This window comes from Odocoileus virginianus, chromosome 3, assembly GCF_023699985.2.
Source record: "Odocoileus virginianus isolate 20LAN1187 ecotype Illinois chromosome 3, Ovbor_1.2, whole genome shotgun sequence".
Taxonomy (NCBI): Eukaryota; Metazoa; Chordata; class Mammalia; order Artiodactyla; family Cervidae; genus Odocoileus; species Odocoileus virginianus.
In genome coordinates, this window is record NC_069676.1 from 18290315 (window position 1) to 18310237 (window position 19923).

At 53.6% G+C, this 19923-nt stretch overlaps 1 protein-coding gene across 6 annotated transcripts in view; it reads right to left on the minus strand.

Moving 5' to 3' along the window:
- CELF5 (CUGBP Elav-like family member 5) overlaps positions 1 to 19923 on the minus strand; it is a 52041-nt gene that overhangs the window by 10821 nt on the left and 21297 nt on the right. For 3 of the 6 annotated variants that reach the window (XM_070465000.1, XM_070464999.1, XM_070465002.1), the window contains exons 3-10: positions 10530 to 10581; positions 8607 to 8735; positions 7014 to 7093; positions 5215 to 5361; positions 4191 to 4332; positions 3943 to 4089; positions 2094 to 2156; positions 1243 to 1326 (exon numbers count right to left, since the gene is read on the minus strand). In XM_070465000.1, the coding sequence (XP_070321101.1) occupies positions 1243 to 1326; positions 2094 to 2156; positions 3943 to 4089; positions 4191 to 4332; positions 5215 to 5361; positions 7014 to 7093; positions 8607 to 8735; positions 10530 to 10581 (844 nt within the window). Of the gene's footprint in view, positions 1 to 1242; positions 1327 to 2093; positions 2157 to 3942; positions 4090 to 4190; positions 4333 to 5214; positions 5362 to 7013; positions 7094 to 8606; positions 8736 to 10529; positions 10582 to 13079; positions 13181 to 19923 lie in introns of those variants that run through there. The other 3 variants (XM_070465004.1, XM_070465003.1, XM_070465001.1) reach the window with 3 other exon arrangements.

A 19923-nucleotide genomic window follows, 5' to 3' on the forward strand; every position in this document is an offset into this window, starting at 1 on the left:
GACCTGTCCCCGTCTGAGGTTCTGACTCTCTGTCTGATTTCAGACGAAGCTTTCCATTACTTCATGGTAACTCACATGCTACAACCCATCTGACACCACTTCCCTGTGCAAACTTCTAATGCCCAATTTATTATACTATTCATGAATTTCTTAATCACCTAACATGCATAAAACTGTGCTACCATTTTTATTAGGGTCTTATCTTTTTTTTTTTTTTGCCATGTCACAGCCAACTTCTAAAAAAAAAAATTTTGGCCACACGAGGACTGCATGAGGTATCTTAAGTTTCTCAACCAGGGATTGAACTTGTGCCCCTGTAGGGGATGCACGGAGTCTTAACCACTGGGCAGCCAGAGAACTCCCACAGCCAACATTTTGAGTGGTGTACCCGGACCCAACTTCCCCCATGAGCCTTGTAGTTGGTATTGTAAGGCTCTGCAACTCGGGTGACTTTCCAGAAAGCAGATATCCTGTCCTGTTACAGCAGCACCGACGGCATCGGAACCAGCTTTTACCCACAGCACCCTGCTGGGCAAGGAATTGAACAGAACCTCACAGAACTCAGTCTACAGGCCAGGCCATCCATAAACTTCCCAAGTCCTGGGGGTGTCGGGAGACTTTTCCGGCTGGTTGCCTGGCTCCAGCAACCCCCCATCCCCACCCCCACTAGATGGATTAAGGTGGGGAAAAGCCTCCCAGGCTGAGTGCCTACTATGTGTCAGGAGCCGTGGGGCTCACTGCCCAGCAAGGCCCCGTGGCACGGGTGGTCGCTGTGCGGCTGCTGTGTGACAAGGCAAGCGGCAGGGAGGTGCCTTCCTGACGATGCCTCAAGTCAGCACTAGGTGGATTTGAATCCCCGCGGTCCGACTCCAGAATCTAACTCCTCTCCCACTTGACTTTACTGAGGAAGCTTCATCTCACCAGAGATACCTCATCACCCCACCCCCTGACCTCAAACTCAAAAAAAGTCATTCCATTCTGGAGAGAGCTCCTGGTGGGGACAGGGTCACTGCTATCCCTATGGGGTCGGGACTAGCCCGGTTCCCACTTTCCGGAGGAGAAGACGGAGGCTCAGTTGCCTCCCAAACACCCAGGTGATGCCGGGAACTGAACACACGTCTCTCCGGACCTCAGGCCGAACGGTTCCCCGAGGCCAGGCCAGCTTGGGCAGGAGGTCCTGGAGGTGGAGGGGGGCGGTCACAGGGCGGGGCTGACGCCCAGGGGAGGTCGCGGCCCCCTCACCTTCTCGCTGCTGCTGCTGCAGGAGGGGCGGCGGCTGGGGGACGCTGTGCGCGATGGGCGTGATGGCCGCGGTGGGGTACATGGCTGCAGAGACCAGGAGCGAGACACAGGGCGGAGCGGGCGTGAGGCCGGTGGGCACGTGGGGCGGGGCTAAGACTGAGGGGCGGGGTCACAGCCTAGGGTGGGGCCCAGATGGGTCTTGGGACGGTGGAGGGGCGTGGTCACAGGGGAGAGTTGTTCTGAGGGGAAGTACTAAGACAACAGAGAAGAGCAGAAGGGAAAGGGTGGGGCCATGGCTGAGGGCAGAGCCAAGGCCAGATTTTAGAAAGGAGGGGACGTGGTCACATGGGAGAGACAGTCTGAGGGCGGGGCCAAGGCCACTGGAAAGAGCAGAGAGGGCGTGGTTGTGGTGAGAGTGGGAAGGCAGGTTTGGGGAAGGCAGAGGGGCGTGGTGACATGGGAGAGATGTATGAGGGAGGGAAGTGTTTAATGGGGCAGGGCCATATTTTAGGGGTGTGGCCATGGCTGAGGGCGGAGCCAATGCTCGGTCTTGGGAAGAATGAGGGGGCGTGGTCACATTGGAGAGCGGGTCTGAGCAGGACAAGACAAGCGGGACCAAAGGCAGGTTATGAGGGGCAGGGCCAAAAGTCGGAGGGTGAGGCGGGGGCCAAGCCACAAAGTAGGTGGTATGGCTAGACAGAAGAGGGAAGGTAGAATGAGAGGGCGGCCCTGAGGGGTGGAACCAGATCTAAGTGCGGCTAGGGGCGTGGAGTGGCTAGCCCAGGTCGGAAACTGAGGGCCGGGGGGTGGGGGTGCCCCGCGTTGGGGGGGGCGCCGCACTGCCTCCCTACCTGTGTACTGCTGGACTCCAGAGAAGGCAGGATGGAGGGTCTCGGCTACCGTCGGACTCTGAGCTGCGGGGCAGACGGAGGGGCTCAGTGGGGCGGGGGGCAGCAGAAGTCTTCCATCCACCCCACAGCATCCACCCCGGCTTCATTTCTGCACAAACATTTTACAGGTATGACCCTCATTCCACAGGTGAGGAAAACTGAAGCTCAGGGAACCTCTTACAGGTGGGAAAACAGCAGCTGGCACAGGGCCACTCAACTCAAATCTAGTTTTCTCAGACTCCAGAGAGATTTAACTCCCAACTCTTCGTCCCCGTCCAGACCCCCTTGCTCCTCCCCCTTTTTTCTCTGGATTCTCTAGGGCTCCAGGTCTCTGCTCTTGATCACCACCCATTCACATCTCTTCCCCCTTTTCCCTCCCCTCACGTTGATCATCAGACAGCCTATGGATCCCTTATGTGACTGTGACCTTCCGACAGTCCCTAGTGGAGGACACATGGGGAGGAGAGGGCTTGTTGAGGCAACTAAAAATCTCCTTGAATGGAGAGAGGTTGTTAGAAGATGGGGTAGTGAGGGCAGAGAGATAAGCCAGTAAAAGGGTCACATGAATGAATTACTTCATGGTAATGGAATGGTGCTGTATGTTGATTGTGGTGGTGGTTACACAAAACTATACCTGTGATGAAATGACATAAAATGAACGAACCACACACACACACAAGTGCCTGTAAATAGTGAAGTCTGAACAGGGTCTCCAACACCTGTTCAGTTCATTATACTGTACTGATGCCAGTTTCCTAGTTTTGACAACATACTGTTGTTATGTAAGATGTTAGCATCCGGAGACACTGGGTGAGGGGTAACCAGGGCCTCTCTGTACTATGTTTGAAACTCCCTGTGAGCGCCAATTATTGCAAAATAAAAATAAACAGATTCTCAGCGGTGGAAACCCAGATGACAAACTTCACCTAAGCCAGGTGTGGGAAGACGTTTACCTTGAAATCAGGGTATAGCTAGGGTAGAGAAAGGTGAGACCTCTGCTTCAGTAGGGCAGAGTCCAGTGCAACAAATCAGTGCATGGTCAGTCCTGGATGAATGAATGAATGAATATGGGCACTGATTCCAAATGGTAACGATTAATAGTGAAGATTGATGGCACCCTTCTTGGTACCAGGAGATAGGTTAACATCTTACAGACTAACATCATGAGATGAATGATACTATCTGTCCCATTTTCCAGATGAGCAAACTGAGGCTCAGAGATGTAAAGAAGCTACCCATAAGGGCCACTGAATTAGAATTTGAAGCCAGGAAGGTCTGACTGCAAACTTCCTATGTTTAACCCTCTTCTCTGTGCCCATGTGTGTGTGTATGCTTAGTCGCTCAGTCGTGTCTGACTCTGTGCAACCCCATGGATTGTAGCTCTCTAGGCTCCTTTGTCCATGGGGATTCTCCAGGCAAGAATACTGGAGTGGATTGCCATGCCCTCCTCCAGGGGATCTTCCCAACCCAGGGATTGAATCCAGGTCTCCTGCATTGCAGGTGGATTCTTTACTGTCTGAGCCACCAGGGAAGCCCATGAATACTGGAGTGGGTAGTCTATCCCTTCTCCAGGGGATCTTCCTGACTCAGGAATCAAACTGGGGTCTCCTGCATTGCAGGTGGATTCTTTACCAGCTGAACTACCAGGGAAGCCCCTCTGCACCCATAGCTAGTATCTATTAACCTAAGATTCCCTGCTTCCTGTAGTTTTGTTCCCTGGACACCAAGGCAAAGGGATTCATGCTTGTCCCAGGGACACCCTCCCTGCCCATTGCCACTCTCCTCAGCCCCAGGGGACCACCCGAGTTACCTGGGTAGGGCACAAGGCCATTGGCATATACGGTTTCTAGGGCAGGGTGCCCACCAGGGAAGGGCACGACACCTGCGAAGCCATTGGTGATGGGGGCCACGAGGCCGGGCACGGTGGCAGTGCCGAGCAGCGGGGGCGAATGCAGTCCTGGGGAGTGGAAGAGCATCATGGGGAGCCTTAGCCCCAGCTAAGGCTGAGTCATAGCCCCGGCTCTGCCCCCCATCTGTGGGCCCCTGGCAGACTCTCACCAGAGGCAGGGGCGATGGGCGTGGCAGGCAGCCCGTTAAGGCTGACAGCGCCAATCTGCTGGATGTGGCAGGGTGAGAAGGCCACGCCGGGGCTCAGGTAGCTGCCTGATGTGGACAGGACCGTTGTCTGCTGCTGCATGAGCTGGGGGTGGAGAGGGAGTCAGGTACACAGTCCAAGTGGCACCTGGCCTTAGATCATGGCTCATGGGGTTTGGGGGCCAGTCCTCCAGAAACGGGGGCAGGGGGTCAGGCCAGGTATCTTGGCTCAGGTCAGGTTAGGGATCAGTTAGGAACTGGGGCTCAGCCCGGGATCAAGGCTTAGCATAGGATCAGGGATCAGACTATATTCAAGGATCATTTAGGAATCAGAGCTCAGCCAGGAACTGGAGCTCAGTCTATGATCAGAATTTAGTCTGGGACCAGGGCTCAGCCAATGTTTTTTTATGTGTTCTGTTTGTTTGGGTTGTGCTATGCATATGGCATGTGGGATCGAACCTGCCCACCCTGCATTGGAGGCATGGAGTCTTAACGGCAGGACTGCCAGGGAAGTCCCAAGCCCAGCCAATGTTGAACTCACTCAGGGCTGGGTCTCAGTTTGGAGTCAGCCTGGAGGTTTAGCTAGAATTGGGGCTTATCTAGATTTGGGGAACAGCCAGGATCTGGGGGGTCAACCCAAGACTGGGTCTTGATTTGATATTCGCCCAGGGTTGTGGCTCAGGCTGGATTTGGTGGCTGAGCCTGGGGTCCTGTCAGCTGGGGTTCAGCTTGGGCTCAGAGCATAGTTCATGGTGGGGGGCTAAGCTGGGGTTGAGATCAGGAAGTGGACTGGATCTGGGGACTTAGCCATAGCCAGAATAAGGCCATGAGTCAGAGACTGGGCAAGAGAAACATAAAGATAGACAAAGAGGCAGAGGCACTCGACAGAGACTAGATAGAGAAAGAGAGAGAGACACTGAGCTGGGCCCTCAAGACAGCAGTGTCAGGAGCCCCGCCGGAGACAGGAGTGTGTCCGCCGGTCACTCACAGCCTGGGCGTAGGCACTGTAGGGGCTGAAGGGCAGGGTGAGGGATGGAGTCAGGATGCCCAGCTGGCCCACCATCTGCTGCATGCGCCTCAGTGTCCGCTCCTTGTCCGTGTCAGCAAACTTGACCACCAGGCTGGAGGAGGCACCCTGCAAGGGCAGCCGCAAGCAGGGAGGGAAAGAAGGGGGACATTGCCAGGACTCTGAGGTACCTGGGGGGGGGAGTGTAGGGGTGTGGGTGGTAGCGACTATCAGCCCCTCCCTCAAGGTCCCAGGGGCCACAGTGAGGATAGTCTGGAGATCAGCATCCTGGGTCTCACACTTGACCTTGTAGGCTGACATGCACACAAGTGGGGCACCCAGGCCCAGTGGGGGCTGCCTCTGGGAAGCAGAGGAGGATCTGATTGTCAGCAATACTTTAAAAAAAGATGGAGAACCCAAGTGCTGGAAAGGAACAATGAAGGCCCATACAGAGGATTCTATAGCTGCCCACACCTGAGAACAGGTGAGGCTCCAATCATTTGAGAAATTGAATACCTCCTTTGATGGGGAGCTCACTACCTCTCCACTCACCAGCTCCATCAGTGGACAGTTCTGAGCAGGAGAAAGCCTGACCTTGGATTGAGTTGATTCCTCCCTCTCCAGGGACTAGAACTGATGCCCAATGACCCAGAGAGCAAGAGAAGGGAGGATCTAAGACTGCCCTGCTCTTCACATCATGTTGCAGAACAACAGAAAGGAGAGTGGGTTCCCCAAGGCCTGTCTTCCTTGCGGCAGATTTAGACATTTTTGTACAGTGATGGAGGCTCCCAGGGTCACTTTTCTGGGTGGCAGGGCCACCTCCAACACCCGAGTGGTCTCCTCCAGCCTCTCATGGCTTCAGGCCCACCAGTTCCCAGCTCTAGACTTGGCACCTGCCTATCTCCCACACTGGCCCCTCCCTTTTCCTGGGGAAACCCTGGGGGGCTCCCCATTGCCCTGGGAGGAATCCCAAGCTTCTTGGCCTTGAACTGCAGGCCCCTCCAGCCCCATCCCTTCCTGTTCCTCTGGGGCTCACACACATCACACACACATGCATTCCACCCACAGCAACTCACATTCACCATCCACACTCACACACATGTATACACTCACAATACATGCACATATACTCTCACACATTTCTGCACACACACACACACACACACACATTTGTCTACATTCACACACATGTGCTCACCCCTTCACATACACTCACTCTTACAAATGCACACACATGCACTCATTCCTCCCATATCACTGGGGCACACTCACACACAAACACACATGTGCACTTACCTATATGACTTACATGTGTGCACTCACATGAACACACCCACTCAACACACTTGCATGCATGCAGTCACAGTGTACATGCATACATATGCATCAGCATACACGTGAACATATATCCATTTGCACACACTTCGTGTGCCCACTGACACCCACCTACTCACAACCACACACTCACATACAGGCATGGAAGCACACTCTCAGGCACATGCACACGTGTGCACACCAACACACACACTGGCCCACACATACTCACACATGGGCAGCCAAACACTGGCAAGACATTCTGCATAGTCTACACTTGCATGCACACACACATACAAGTACATACATACACCCAGTCATTCCATCATCAGAGATGCACTTCTTTCTCCCCACTCTGTCCCCTCTCTGAAGAAGGGCCAGGGGTTACCAGATGGCTGGGATGGTCAGGCCAGGCCCCTCCCCCTTGCCTACCCTGACCCAAATTGCCCAGGACAACTCTGACTCACCGGCATGGTCTGGCTGCCGTGCAGGGCATGGATGGCCGCCTGAGCCTCGGTGTGGGAGGAGAACTTCACGAAGGCACAGCCTGCTCCGAGAGAAGGGGAGCAGTGAGGGGACACAGGAGAGGGGCTGGCAGCCCTGCACAGCAGGTCAGCATGGACATGGGCAGCCCACAGGTCGGACAACAGAGACAGGCAGCCATAGGTTCAGACAGACAGTGGGACAACAAAGAATCAGACAGTAAGACAACTGTTTGTCCAACACATCATCAGAGGGTGTGAGGTGGTGCCCAGGGTAGGGAGGCAGGAACTGCCCATTAGAACAAGTGAAGGGGACAGGATTAGAGAACACCCACCAGCCACCAATACCACGAGATCCAGAGTTGTAATCAGATAGGCAGAATTAAAGTGACAAATCATCAGACACAGAGAGAGATGTGGACACACCCAGGCAGAGTTACACTCAGACCCAGATGGATACATCCATGTGACCAGAGTTGGATAGATGGGGATGAAGAGTCACTGGGCAAGGGCAGAATCAGGCAGACAGACAACCAGAGACCAGTAGACACAGGCAGATCCAGACAGATGGTCACAGGATACAGTTCCAGACAGAGGGCTATGGAAAGGTCACACAAATTTGGAGGAGAGGAGTGAAGATGTTCTGGAATTCAATAATGATGATAGTTGCACAGTTCTGTGAATTTTGTGAAGCATTTCCCTGTCCACTTTTTTTTCCACTGTCCACTTTTACAAGGTGAATTTTACAGTGTGTGTGTGTGTACTCAGTCTTGTCCAACTCTTTGTGACACCCTGTACTGTAGCCTGCCAGGCTCCTCTGTCCATGGGATTTCCCAGGCAAGAATACTGGAGTGGGTTGTCATTTCCCCCTCCAGGGGATCTTCCTGACTCATGGATCAAACTTACATCTCTTGTGTCTCCTGCATTGGCAGTATGTGATTACAGTATGGGATCATATCTCAATTTTTAGAAAAGAGCCAGGCAAATAAATAGACAGGGACCATCCTAGTAAGATAAAGTCACACGGGCAGAGACAGGCCAGTTCTGGACAGATAAACCTGAACAAGTAGAATCAGGTAGACAGAGATCACCAGACACCTGAAGACCCAAACAGAGCAGACCAGAAAACAAGTTGCTGAAGATCATAAAACAATCATTCCTGGATGGTACAACCTTATAGGAGCAGTGGAGTAAGTAAGATCAGGTAGACCGACAGTCCAGGAAGCACAGGCAAATCCAGACAGAAACAGTCTGATGGACACAGACACAGGAAGGTAGCCCCAGACGGTCCTGGGCCGGCGGGTGGGACCAGGTGAGACTAGACAGCCTCTGCTCGCCCCGCCCCCTGGGTCAGCCCCGCCCTCTTGCCTAGAGTAACCCCATCCCTCCCGCCCGCTCTCCACGTGACAGGCCACGCCCACTGTGGGCCAGTCCCTCCCCACAAGCCCAGCCCCGCCCCCTGGATCCAGCCTCCCTCTCCTAGGCCCGCGCCGTCCATCCCACCAGCCACGCCCTCCTATAGTCCCGCCCCCGGAGCTAGTCCCGCCCCCGGAGCTAGTCCCGCCCCCAGCCGGTCACCTTTGCTGCTGCCGTCGGGTCCCCGCAGCACGGTGCACTCGTCGATGACCCCGAAGGGCTGGAACAGCCGCAGCACGTCCTCCTCTGACTGCTGCTTGTTCAGCATCCCCACAAACAGCTTCCGGTCCCCTGTGGGGGGAGACACCACCTCAGCCAAGTCCTAGCCTCGGGGAACTTCCTGCATCCCTCCAGCAGAAAGCGGAGGCACCGGGGCTTGGAGCTGGGCCCCTGGGCCTCCCGGGGGCCCTCTTCTGCGCGTGTGAAGGAGGACGCAGCCTTGCGCTTTCCCTGCCTGTGTTTCTCATCCGCCCACGTGCCTGAGGCCTCCCACCTCATCCAGTGCCCTCTGCCTAGAAGGCCCTCTCTGCCCAACCGCTCCCCATTCTGGGCAAAACGTCTACTCCCACCTCTGGGCTCCTCCCACCTCTCTGAGTTCTTCAGAAAGCCCAGACACAGTACTAGCGTCTATGCCTTGCCTGGCCTTGGTCCATGTCTGTCTGCCATCTAAATTTTCTAGGCAGGGGTGAGCACTGGGGGCGCCTGCATTCTCACAGTGCCCAGCAGAGCTCCCCATTGGACTTTCCCAGGGCTCCGGAGAAGCCAAAAATCAATGTCTGATGAATGAATAAAGGCATGTGTGTGCAGACCAGGTATCTGGGGAGCCTGGGACTGGCTGGAAGCCTGGCTGGGACCTGCCCAAGCCTAAGGCCAGGTGCCAGTCTGGCCCAGCCTCTCCCATGTGAGGGACTAGAGCCTTGCCCCGCCTCCCGGGGGAGTTGCGCTGCTCCCCTGTAATCAGGGACCAGGCAGCTTCCTCTGAGGAATGGTGAGTTGGGTTGCTATGGAAACCCGTTCTCTGGCAGCTGTCATTCATGGGGGTGGGAGGGAGAGAGAGGGACAGGGAGAGACCAAGAGACAGAGATAGGCAAAGAGAAACCGAAAGAGACAAAGAGACACACAGAGAGGCTCAGAGAGAACCAGAGAGATAGGAGGAGAGAAAAAGATGAGAGAGAAACAGATGGAGGGAGAGGGAGAGAGAGAATGAGAGAGAGACAAAGAGAGACAGAGATGAAAACATGCAGAGCCCCCTCTCCAATCCCTGACCCCCACTGGAAGCCAGGTTGAGAGTGTGAAAACGGGCTCCCAGCCCAGATGGGCTTTACCACGCTCCTATGCATACACAGAGGTCCTAACAGCCCTGCCCCACACACCATCTCCAAGATTGAGTGCTCTCCTTCAGGCCTGCAATCCATCTGAGATGGGGAGGAGGGGTCAAAGTATCTAAGAATGGCTAGTCTTGGATCCCATGGGGGACAGTCAAGCATCTCCTGATGGCACGCACCCACCCTGAGGTCCAGCCTCATGTAGACACAAGACTGAGCCTGCACGCCCACACTCCCAGTCTAGAACAGTCAAGCTCACACGCTTGCACATATACACCTATGCACCTATGCACAGCCCAGGCACACAGATGTGCACACAGACGGGCACTGAACCAGCCAGAAAACACATGCCCATGTGCACACACCCATACACATCTGCACACAGGCATGCCCAGGAATGCATGCTCACATACACATATGCACTGGCTCATATATCCAATTGTGCACACACACAACCCAGAAAGCAATCCATAGTCCTTTGGGGACCCCCAGTGCCTCTGCATCTGAAGATATCCATCATTGCAACATGAAACAAATCAGGTATTTCAAGTTCTAGGGGAAAGGAGCAGGGCCTGGCCATACCCTCCACAGCTGGGCCTGTGGCCCTGTGGTTAGGAGGAGGGACCCATGCCTTCCTTCTCTACCACCTTGCCCCACCCCCGCGGGGGCCTCTGTCTCTCCCACCACCTTTTGTGCAAGGATTTCCCTCCTCCCATTCCTCCATCAACCCACAGCCTAGCAGCCATGGAGAGATGACAACTACCTCCACGGCTTTCGCTGTCCGCAGGCTTCACCTGGATTGGCCGCGCCATCTGTGAAGAGAAGGGGAGGGAGGTCAAGGTGGACAGTGGGGGTAGTGTGGTGGGAGCTTCATCTGAGCCCTGCCAGGCACTCCTGCCCACTTCCCCAGCCTCAGCATCCCACCAGCTTCTGGCAGCAACCAGCACCTCAGTCACACCCAATAACACATGGTCCTACCTCCAGGGCTTTACTCTTGCTACCTAGAAAACTCCTACTTTGCCTTCAAAACCCAGGAACAATACCCCTTCATCCAGGAAGTCTCCCTGCCGCACCACCCCCAAGTGTGATAGATTGCTTGCCAAGATGGCACAACTCCTGTGGTCCCTGTATATGATGGGACACTGTGGCTCCTCTCATTGAGAACTGGAGTCTATTTCTTTACCTCTTCTATCTGGACTTGGCCATGAAACTTGTTTTGACCAATAGAATATAGTGGAAGTGAAGTAGTGGGATTTCCAAGCCTTGGCCTCAAGAGACTTGGCCATCTTGGAACCCTGGAGATTTCAGGGTGGACATTCTGGGTGACTCACTGGAGGATATGAGATCTCATGCACAGAGATGCCCTGCAGACAGCTCATGGGGGTCCCAGCCCAGTTAACCCCAGTCAAGCCCCAGTTGACTACAGCTGCATGAATGACTCAGGACGAATCAGCCAAATTGTCCAGTTAAGCCCACCCTAGGCTTGCCAACCCATGAAATCATGAGTAAAGAAAATAGTTGAGGCAGTTTATTACTCAGCATCAGCTGACTGGCACACCAAGGCAGCTACTTTTAGCCAGCTCCCTGAGCCACAAGTCAGGGGAACTGTCATACTTGAATGGACCAGCCTTCAATCTGGCCTCATTGTTCTGGACACTTCTGTCCACCACCCCCCAGCACTGAAACTGGAAGAAACCAATGAACTATTTGGTGGAAGAAATTCTTCCCTAACTCCCGCTCCTGCAACTTACCCAGCCCTGGGTATGAACTAATGCAAGTATTTCAGAACCAACTTGAGGGATGTGGGGTTGGGTGGCATTTACTTCTCTCTTGGCTCTAGGAAAGAATCTTCTTCCCAACCTGGTGTCTCTGGTAAACTGTTCATCCCAGTTCAAAAGCCCCCATGCAGGCAACCCTTCCACCTCTTGGGGCCCCTTCTTCTCTCTGCCTCAGGGCAAGAGATGTCTCCATGTTTCTGTTTCCCTCCAGACTGAGACCATCACATTACTCCCCATCCTTCAGGGCAGGGTACAGGAGAGAATCAGAGTTTGCTGAACTGAAGTGACCAGAAGGAAGTGGTCAACACTCACCATCACAGAAAGGCGCCTGGTCCCTCTCCACCAGGCCTGGGATCAGAACAAGTGCTGGTCCCAGCCCCCCTCCCAAGTCAGTCTTGGAGTAGATCCCCACAACCATTCGGAGGTACTTGATGATACTTGGTAAGTGTTTTCTAATCACAACACACCTGCCCGGCAAGTTTTTAGAGAGAGAGGCACAATTTTTACCCTGTTTTTTACAGATGTCAAAATCAAGGCCTGGAGAGGTATTTTTCTACTCCCCTTCCCCCGGTGGGCCCCCCCATCTGATATGCTCCCCCATTTCAAGTGTGTGTTTGAAGCATATTTGGGCCTCCTCAATGTGAACTCAGCCTTGGGAGCCCCAGAACTCAAGGGGTTTCTATTTCCCCATCTTGGCCCCCAACTCCCCCAGTGCAATCCTCTTGCCACCCAACCACACCCTCAGAGGGACCCTGACCACCTGGGAAAGGTCTAACAACATCTCCCTTCCCCCACCACACACACACACACACACACACACACACACACACATTCATGTGCACGCACACACACATCTCGGACCCTCTTCACCTGGGTACCACACCCCCCTAGCTGGAGGCCTGAGGAGAGATTATTTCAACCAGATGGGACCAGCTTCTGGGCTGAGGGCAGACTGAAGTGGTGAAGGGAGATGTGAGGGAGGGGGCACCTGGGCTCCAGTCTCCCTCTCCCGCACCTCTCCCACCCGCCTCCGCTGGCCCTCACCTCCTCCCCGCTCCCAGCACCTTGGGCAGATGAGGATGGGGTTGCCATGGCAACACTGATTCACCACACGGAAGCTGGCAATTGTTGTTGCCATGGAAACCGCCTCTTAGGGGCGAGCCCAGCTCCTGCCTTGCACAAAAGAGATATTTAAATATAATCTTCTGGAGATGGATGAGCCGAGGGAGGGAGCGAGGGAGGAGGACCACAGGGAGGGAACCTGCCCCTATCAGGGCACCCTCCACCCTTACCCCGTTCTCTCGGCCTGGGTACCTGCTTCCCATCTCCCCCACCTGCTGCAGAGCCTGGGACCTTCCGCCTGCTACTAGGAGGCCCCTTCCCCCTCCTGGGTCAGCTCAGCGGGAGGGAAGGGGTCCTGGCCTGGCTCTAAGAAGCCTGGTGGGCATCCCCTTCCTCTCCAGTCCCCAACTAGAAAGTCGAGGTTCTGAGGCCCGGCCATCCACATCCCGCAGACCCGCGCCTCGCCTTACCCACCGGCCTAGAGATGCGCGCCAGGCTGGCATCCATGTGCCGCCGCCCGCCCGGCTGGCCCTGAGAGCACAGGCGCGCACACGCGCGCACGCTCGGGCTCCGCGCCTCGCTCTCCGCTCTCCGCGCCCAACGCCCAGGCAATCCGCACGCCAGAGGCCGGGCCCTGCCCGCGCTGCCCGCCCAAGCCAGGAGGAGGCGTGCCGGGGAGAGCTGGGTCTCCCCTCACCCCACCCCTCCTGTCGCCCCTGCCCACCCTTCTGGCTCTGCCCACCTCCTTCCGGCTCCCTCTCTCCATCTGTCCCACCAAGGTCTCTGCTGAATGCCCTTCCTCGCTCCTTTACCTTCCCTGGCTCTCCACTGTTGTATCCTTTCCTTGCCCTCTCCCTCCCTCTTTACACTTACTCAACAACATTCTCATGTGCTTCAAGCTGAGTAATTCTGCAACCTTGGGGAGCATTCCACTAGTCAGGCAGTGGGGGAAACAGAAGGATATGCAGACACTTCCAGACTCATGGGGTCAAGTGCTGGGAGAGCCTAGAGCAGAGAACAGTGAAGAGCCAAAGACTTTCCTGGAGATGCACTGAAGATGGAAAATTTGCAGTGGGTTTTATAGTATGAATAGGAGTTCATGGCAGGGCGCGTGAGGAACAAATTGGAGCAACACCTATGTCCATTGATTCATTTAATTTCCAAACAACTTTATGAAATGGAAATGTGCCCCTTTTACAGATGGGCAAATCAAAAAGGGAGAGGAGAAAATCAGAAGCAGAGACCAGATCTCCTGCCAGTTTTCTCAGGGGGAGTGGGGGTCTCTGAGAACCCATCCATCCCTTCAGCCAAGGATCAGGTGGACTAGGGCTCTGGGCAGGCACACATTAAGTGACTGGAACCCAGTCCTTGCTCTGCCACCCAGCTCTTGCTAAATGACTACAACCAAGTCATACACAGTTGGGAAAATAGGGTCCTTTATTATGTATATGAGAGATGGGGAAACTGATGCCATTTGGGGGAAGGACTGCAGGAAGATCCTTTGGTAGACAGGCTGGGGCCCCAAATATTCTCCTGGGTTTGCAAAGCTGTGCATTTTGAAGGTGTGGGGGCCCAGAGAAAGCCCTGACTGGTTTATTTCTGGATGGTGCAGAGGGGGATGAAGCAGGTGAACCCCTATCTGGGCTGCATGGGCTAGCATTCCATGCTCTCCCTCTCCCACCCAAGCCCCTCTCCTGTTCTAGATTCTGCCATGGCTCCCTTTTGCCTTTGGGGTGGAGTGCCAACTCCTCATCCTGGCATCCAAGGCAACTTGGTTGCTCTGTCCCAACCATTCCTGCCCCTTTCTCCTCCCCCACCCTGAGGACAATGGACTGGAACAGACCCCTGTGCACCCCATCCTTGCCCAACAAGCCCCTTGGAATGTAACCTCCCCCCGAAGCCTTCCCCTCCATCCTCCCTGCTTCGTTGCTTTGCCCAGTCATTGCCTTGATGACAGCATCTCCCCCCACCTTAGCACACATTCCTTTCCTCTTTTGGAGGGGTTCCCAGGGTCAGGGCTGGGGTAAGGGGCTCTAAGACCTCCTTCTGAGAAAGACCCAGCATAGGGTCCACAAGTGGCAAATGAAGTGAGACAAGACAAGACCTATAGTTTCCAGACTCCTGTCCCACAGGCAAGAGTGGGGCAGGCGTGCTGGGCAGAGTGCCCGGCACGGGAAGTAACCCAAGAGCTTGTGCCAGGCATGTCTGAGCTGTCCCCGTTTCACAGGAGAACACGAGCTTGGGAAGAGACGTGACTGGCCAGAGTCCCACAGCTCAACTCTCCTGGGACCATGAGTTCATTCATTTGGCTGTGTATTTGCCAAGAGCATGCTCAGCCTCTGGCGTGTCCCAGCTCACAGGACCCTCAAAACACACAACAAACCCATTTTACAGATGAGGATACTGAGGCCTCGAAAGCCATATCCTGAGACACTTGGCATCTCAGGGGCCCCCTGCTCATTCCCAGGACTGGCTTAACTCTGAACTAAGTCATGAGATGTGGGGGTGGGTTCTGCAAAAGGACCACCTCAGATACCCCTGTGTACACAGAAGAGGGTTCAGGGAGGGGCCTGTTGTGGGAGGTTCACAGTCTGACAAACTCAAACTCATCCCTTTCCAGAATGCTCAGATGAGCAGCATGGCTACTGCCTGATCTGGCTCATCCCTCACTCTCAAGACCTTCACAAAGAAAGAGATAGTGTTGCCTCAAATGGCCACCCAACCCCTTGCCATCCTCGAGGTGGGAACTGGACCTGTTGCCTTTTGTCACTGGAGTGGGACTTTCTTCCATCCCCAGGATCCCCACCCTGGGTGTGACAGGCCAGCAGAGAATCCCTGTGACAATTGGAGGCATCGGCCCCGTGTGGATTCCAGGGTCCTGTGGTCCATTCTGGATTCTATTCTGGGATTCTGTTATTCATTGTAGGATCTTATTCCAGATTGCTGAGATTTGATTAAACTGCATCCCCCAGGGACTCCGCTGTCACATTTGAGGTGGGAATTGGAAGGGGTGTGTGTCACTTGCTGCAGAAAACAGCACTGGCGGGAGGGGGGGGCGTCGGCTGTGGCAAGGTGGGGGAAGATGCACTGAGGTGGCAAACCACTGGGACCACTCCCTCGTTCATCAAAAGATGAAGAGACAGAGGTGTCGATCTGCACTGTGTCCCCCAATGCACACACACACACACACACACACACACACACACACACACACACAGGGATAGGAAAGGTGCTGGCTGTCTTTGTCTCTAACATGGCCCAGCCCAGGGCCCCTGTCTCCCGGGCAGTGCACAGACACATGCAGCAGGTGACCCTGCAGGGCAGGCTTTCTCCTGCAGCCAAGGCTCCATCCTCTGGCATTGACACCTGGGAGGAGGCTTAGACACCTGTGCTCAGACATGCTGACTGGCAAAGGGTCCTCCTGTCCAATAGACCCCACGTCTCCTTGTGTGATTAGTGAGCAAGCCTCCAGCTCTCCTACTGTAAGACTGGTTCCATTTCTGTGGGTGTTCTTGTGGAGGGAGGCTCACCCCCAAAATCAACCCCTTCTCTCATCAGATTTGGAAGACACACATATTCAGGGATCCCGAACTCCTGTGTATGAGACTGGCCCAAATGTGGCATGTGTCCACCCAGAGCAAAACACTGGCAAGGATCTCTGTGCCTTAACAGTAAAACTAGAAACAACTCACATGTCCACCAGCAGGAGGATGGATGAGTAAATGGTGCATCCAGGCTGTGGAATACCACACAGCAGTGACAAGGCACAAAGCTACAAGGCATGATATTGAATCTCATCCTCATGGTAACAGAAGAAAAGGAAGGGGTGATTGCCATAAAAGTCAGACCAGTGGCTCCTCCAATGAGAGGAGAGGGGCTTGGGCTTGGGGACATGGGTTGGGGTGGTTTCCGGGTGCACAGCGGTAACGGGGTGCTTGCTTTATAGTCAGTTGGGTTGCATGCACTTTTCAGTAAATGTGCAGTATTTTTCAAATTTTAAGGAAAAAATTTAAGCCAAGCCCCTCTGTTCCCAGGATCCAGCTCTGAGCCTCCTCACCTCCAGGGAGCAGGGGGCAGCTTATAGGAAACTCAACCAGAGAAGCCACAGGTTTAAGGTCTGTGAAGGAGGGTGGGTGGAGCCATAGTGCTCACCCTGCTGGGTGACCTGGGACAAGTCCCCTGCTCTCTCACCACAGTCCCCGTGCCTGTCACACAGGGCCAGAGCAGACCCAGGTCCCTGCTGACATGGCAGCTGGATGAGGTGCCCCCAGAGTGCCGGCAGACAATGATAACACCCGGGAAATGGCCCTGAGAGGAGAAGAGGTGGCTTGAGGCCCCTAACCCTTCTCAGCTGTGAGCTGGTGTCAAAGAGAGACAGACAGCTCCCTAACCTAGACATATAATGACGTTGCACCATGCTCCTGGGTCTAGAACATTTTAGGTCTACACAGTCGAAGAGTCTAGAATATTCTAGATCTGCACTGTCTAACGTGGTGGCTGATCCCTGATCTAGAACATTCTAGATTTTGCAGTGTTCAGGATGGTAGCCTCTAGCCCCATGTAGCCAGTGGAAGTTTAAATTTACATCTATTAAAGTTAAATAACATTAAAAATTCAGTCCCTGTGTCACACTCACCCCTTTTCAAAGGCTCCATAGCCAAACAGAGCAAGTGTCCACCCTACTGGACAGCGGAGATGGAACAGCCAGTAAATTCTATTGGATGGTGATAGCCCAATATGGGGATGGGCAAACCACAGCCCTTTTCTGCACCCCACCCCAGCCAGTTTTTGTCAATAAAGTTTTATTGGCACTTAGCCACAGTCATTGTGATTGTTTTGTGCTTTCAACAGATGCAACAGAGGCTGTATGGCTGGCAAAGCTGAAAACATTTGTTCTCTGATCCTTTACAAAAAAGTCTAAAAACTGACTCCATTCTTGGAAAAGCTCTGAGTGGGTTTACAGCAACTTGAGCAAAGGAATCTACTTTTTCAGTAGTCAATTTTATAAAATGCAACTCCACACTGAGCATCTCTGATAACCACTAAGTGTTCTGGTTGAGAGGGATTGAGGGTGTACAAGACACACACCAGATTTTCAAACACTTAGGATGAAATAAAAAGAATGTGAACTATCTCATTAGTAAGTTTTACGTGGGCCCTACTGACAGCCTCTTGATAGGATTTTTGAGACAGTGCATTAGAATAAAAGAAAGCATTAAAACTCATCTCACCTGTTTCTTTCTAACCTTTAAACGCTGCTCCTAGAAAAATCTAAATGCTGTATGTGGTATGCATTCTATATATTTCTCTTAGCACTGTTCTAGAACATTCACCAGCCCCTTATTCTCCTAAACAGGGTTCCTCAACCTCAGCACTGCTGATTTGGGCCTGGATAATTTTCTATTGGGGGTGGGGGCTGTCCTGTGCACTGTAGGGTGTGGAACAGCAGCCCTGACCTCTACTCGCGAGATGCCATGGTCATGATGACCACAAATGTCCTCAGACATTGCCCAGTGTCCCTGGGGGTAGTAAACTTCCATTCGGTTCTCGTGAGTTCCCACACTCAGCTTGCCAGGCACACTCCTGCCTCCATGCCTCAGTACGCTCTGTGCTCACCCCCATCTGCCACCACCCTCCCCATCACTCAAGACTAGGCTCCAATGCTTCCCCCTCCAGAAAGCTGCCCTATTTGCCCTCCATGAGGTCATCACCACAGGTCACCTGGTTCTCCCTTGAGATGCTGTTCCCTGGTCACCCTTCCATCCAGCTATTCATTTTGTGGTCACCCCTGCAGTGAAGTGAATGGCTGTCCTCCCCAAAAACGTGTCCAATACCTAACCCCTGCAATCTATGAGTGAGACCTTATTTGGAAATGATATCTTTATAGATGTAATTAAGTGACAGATCTATGCACAAGGTCATCCAGGATTGGACTGGTGTCCTCATAAGAGAAAGGCGGTGGAGATGGCAGAGATGTAGACATGGAGGAGAAGGCCACCTGACAACAGATGCAGGAATTGGAAGGATTACAGGCCAAGGATTGCCAGTGACCATGAGAAGCTGGGGTGGGGCAAGGGGAAGGGAGGAAAAACTGGTTCAAAGGGGATGCTGTGGGCGGTTTGAGCTCTGCTGGGTATGGGGTGCCTGAAGGAGTCACCAAGAGGCATCTTCTGTACACAGAACTGGTGAGAGAAGTGCAGCATCAGGCCTATGAAATAGGTGCTTAGTAAAAGGTTGCTGGCTGGCTGGCAGGATAGATATGGATGAAAGAACTGGATTGTGCTAGGAGAGTAAGCAGAGAGAGGAGGACAAAGAGTCCTGAGCCTGGGACTTCCCTAATGGTCCAGTTGCTCAGACTCCATGCTCCAATGCAGGGGTCCAGGTTCTATCCCTGGTCAGAGAACTAGATCCCACAGGCTGCAACTAAAGATCCTGCATGTTGCAACTAAGACCCAGTGCAGCCAAATAAATAGATAAATACATAATTTTTTTTTTTTTTAAAGATCCTGTGGCTTGCTCCTGGCTCACTCTCAGATAACATGCCCTGCGGGAAGCCAGTCGCCATGCTGTGAGGTCCCTCAAGTAGCAAGCACTGGGGAGATGCCCACAGAGAGGAACTGAGGCCTCCAGCCAATAGCCATGCACTGGGCCAGATTTGCCAGCCACATTCAGCTCTGGCTGATGACTCTACTGCAAACTCAGGAGAGACCAGAGCCAGAGCCATGCAGACAACTCATGCCCCAGTTCCTGACCCCTGGCAGCTGTGAGACAATGAATGCTGATTTTTTGAAGCCATTAAGTTAAGGAGTAATTTTTTATTTTTTTTATTTTTTGTTATTTATTTTTATAAATAAAAATCTTGGCCATCCAGTGAGGCATGTAGGATCCTAGTTTCCCAACCAGGGACCGAACCTGTGCCCCCTGAAGTGGAAGTGTGGAGTCTTAAGCACTGGACCGCCAGGGGAGTCCCTGAAGAGTAATTTGTGACACATCGGGAGATAACAAATAGAATCTACAGAACTCCACTGTGCCCCTGGGTGCTACGGACGGACCTGCCCTCCAGTTTCCTGTTGGTTTGGGGAGGTGTTGGCAGAAGGTCCAAGTGAGAGAGAAGAGTGAATTCCAGGTGGTGTTTGTTCACCTTTGCATATCCTGTCCCCTCTCCTAGCATGTCCTTCCTCCTCACCTTTCAAGTCTCTTCCCAAATGCCACCTCCTCAGTGAAGCCCTCAGTGACCTCCTCAACACTCTTCCCTCCACCCCACCGCATTATATTCTTCTGGTGCTGAAGATCAGAGAGGTTGAGTCACTGGTT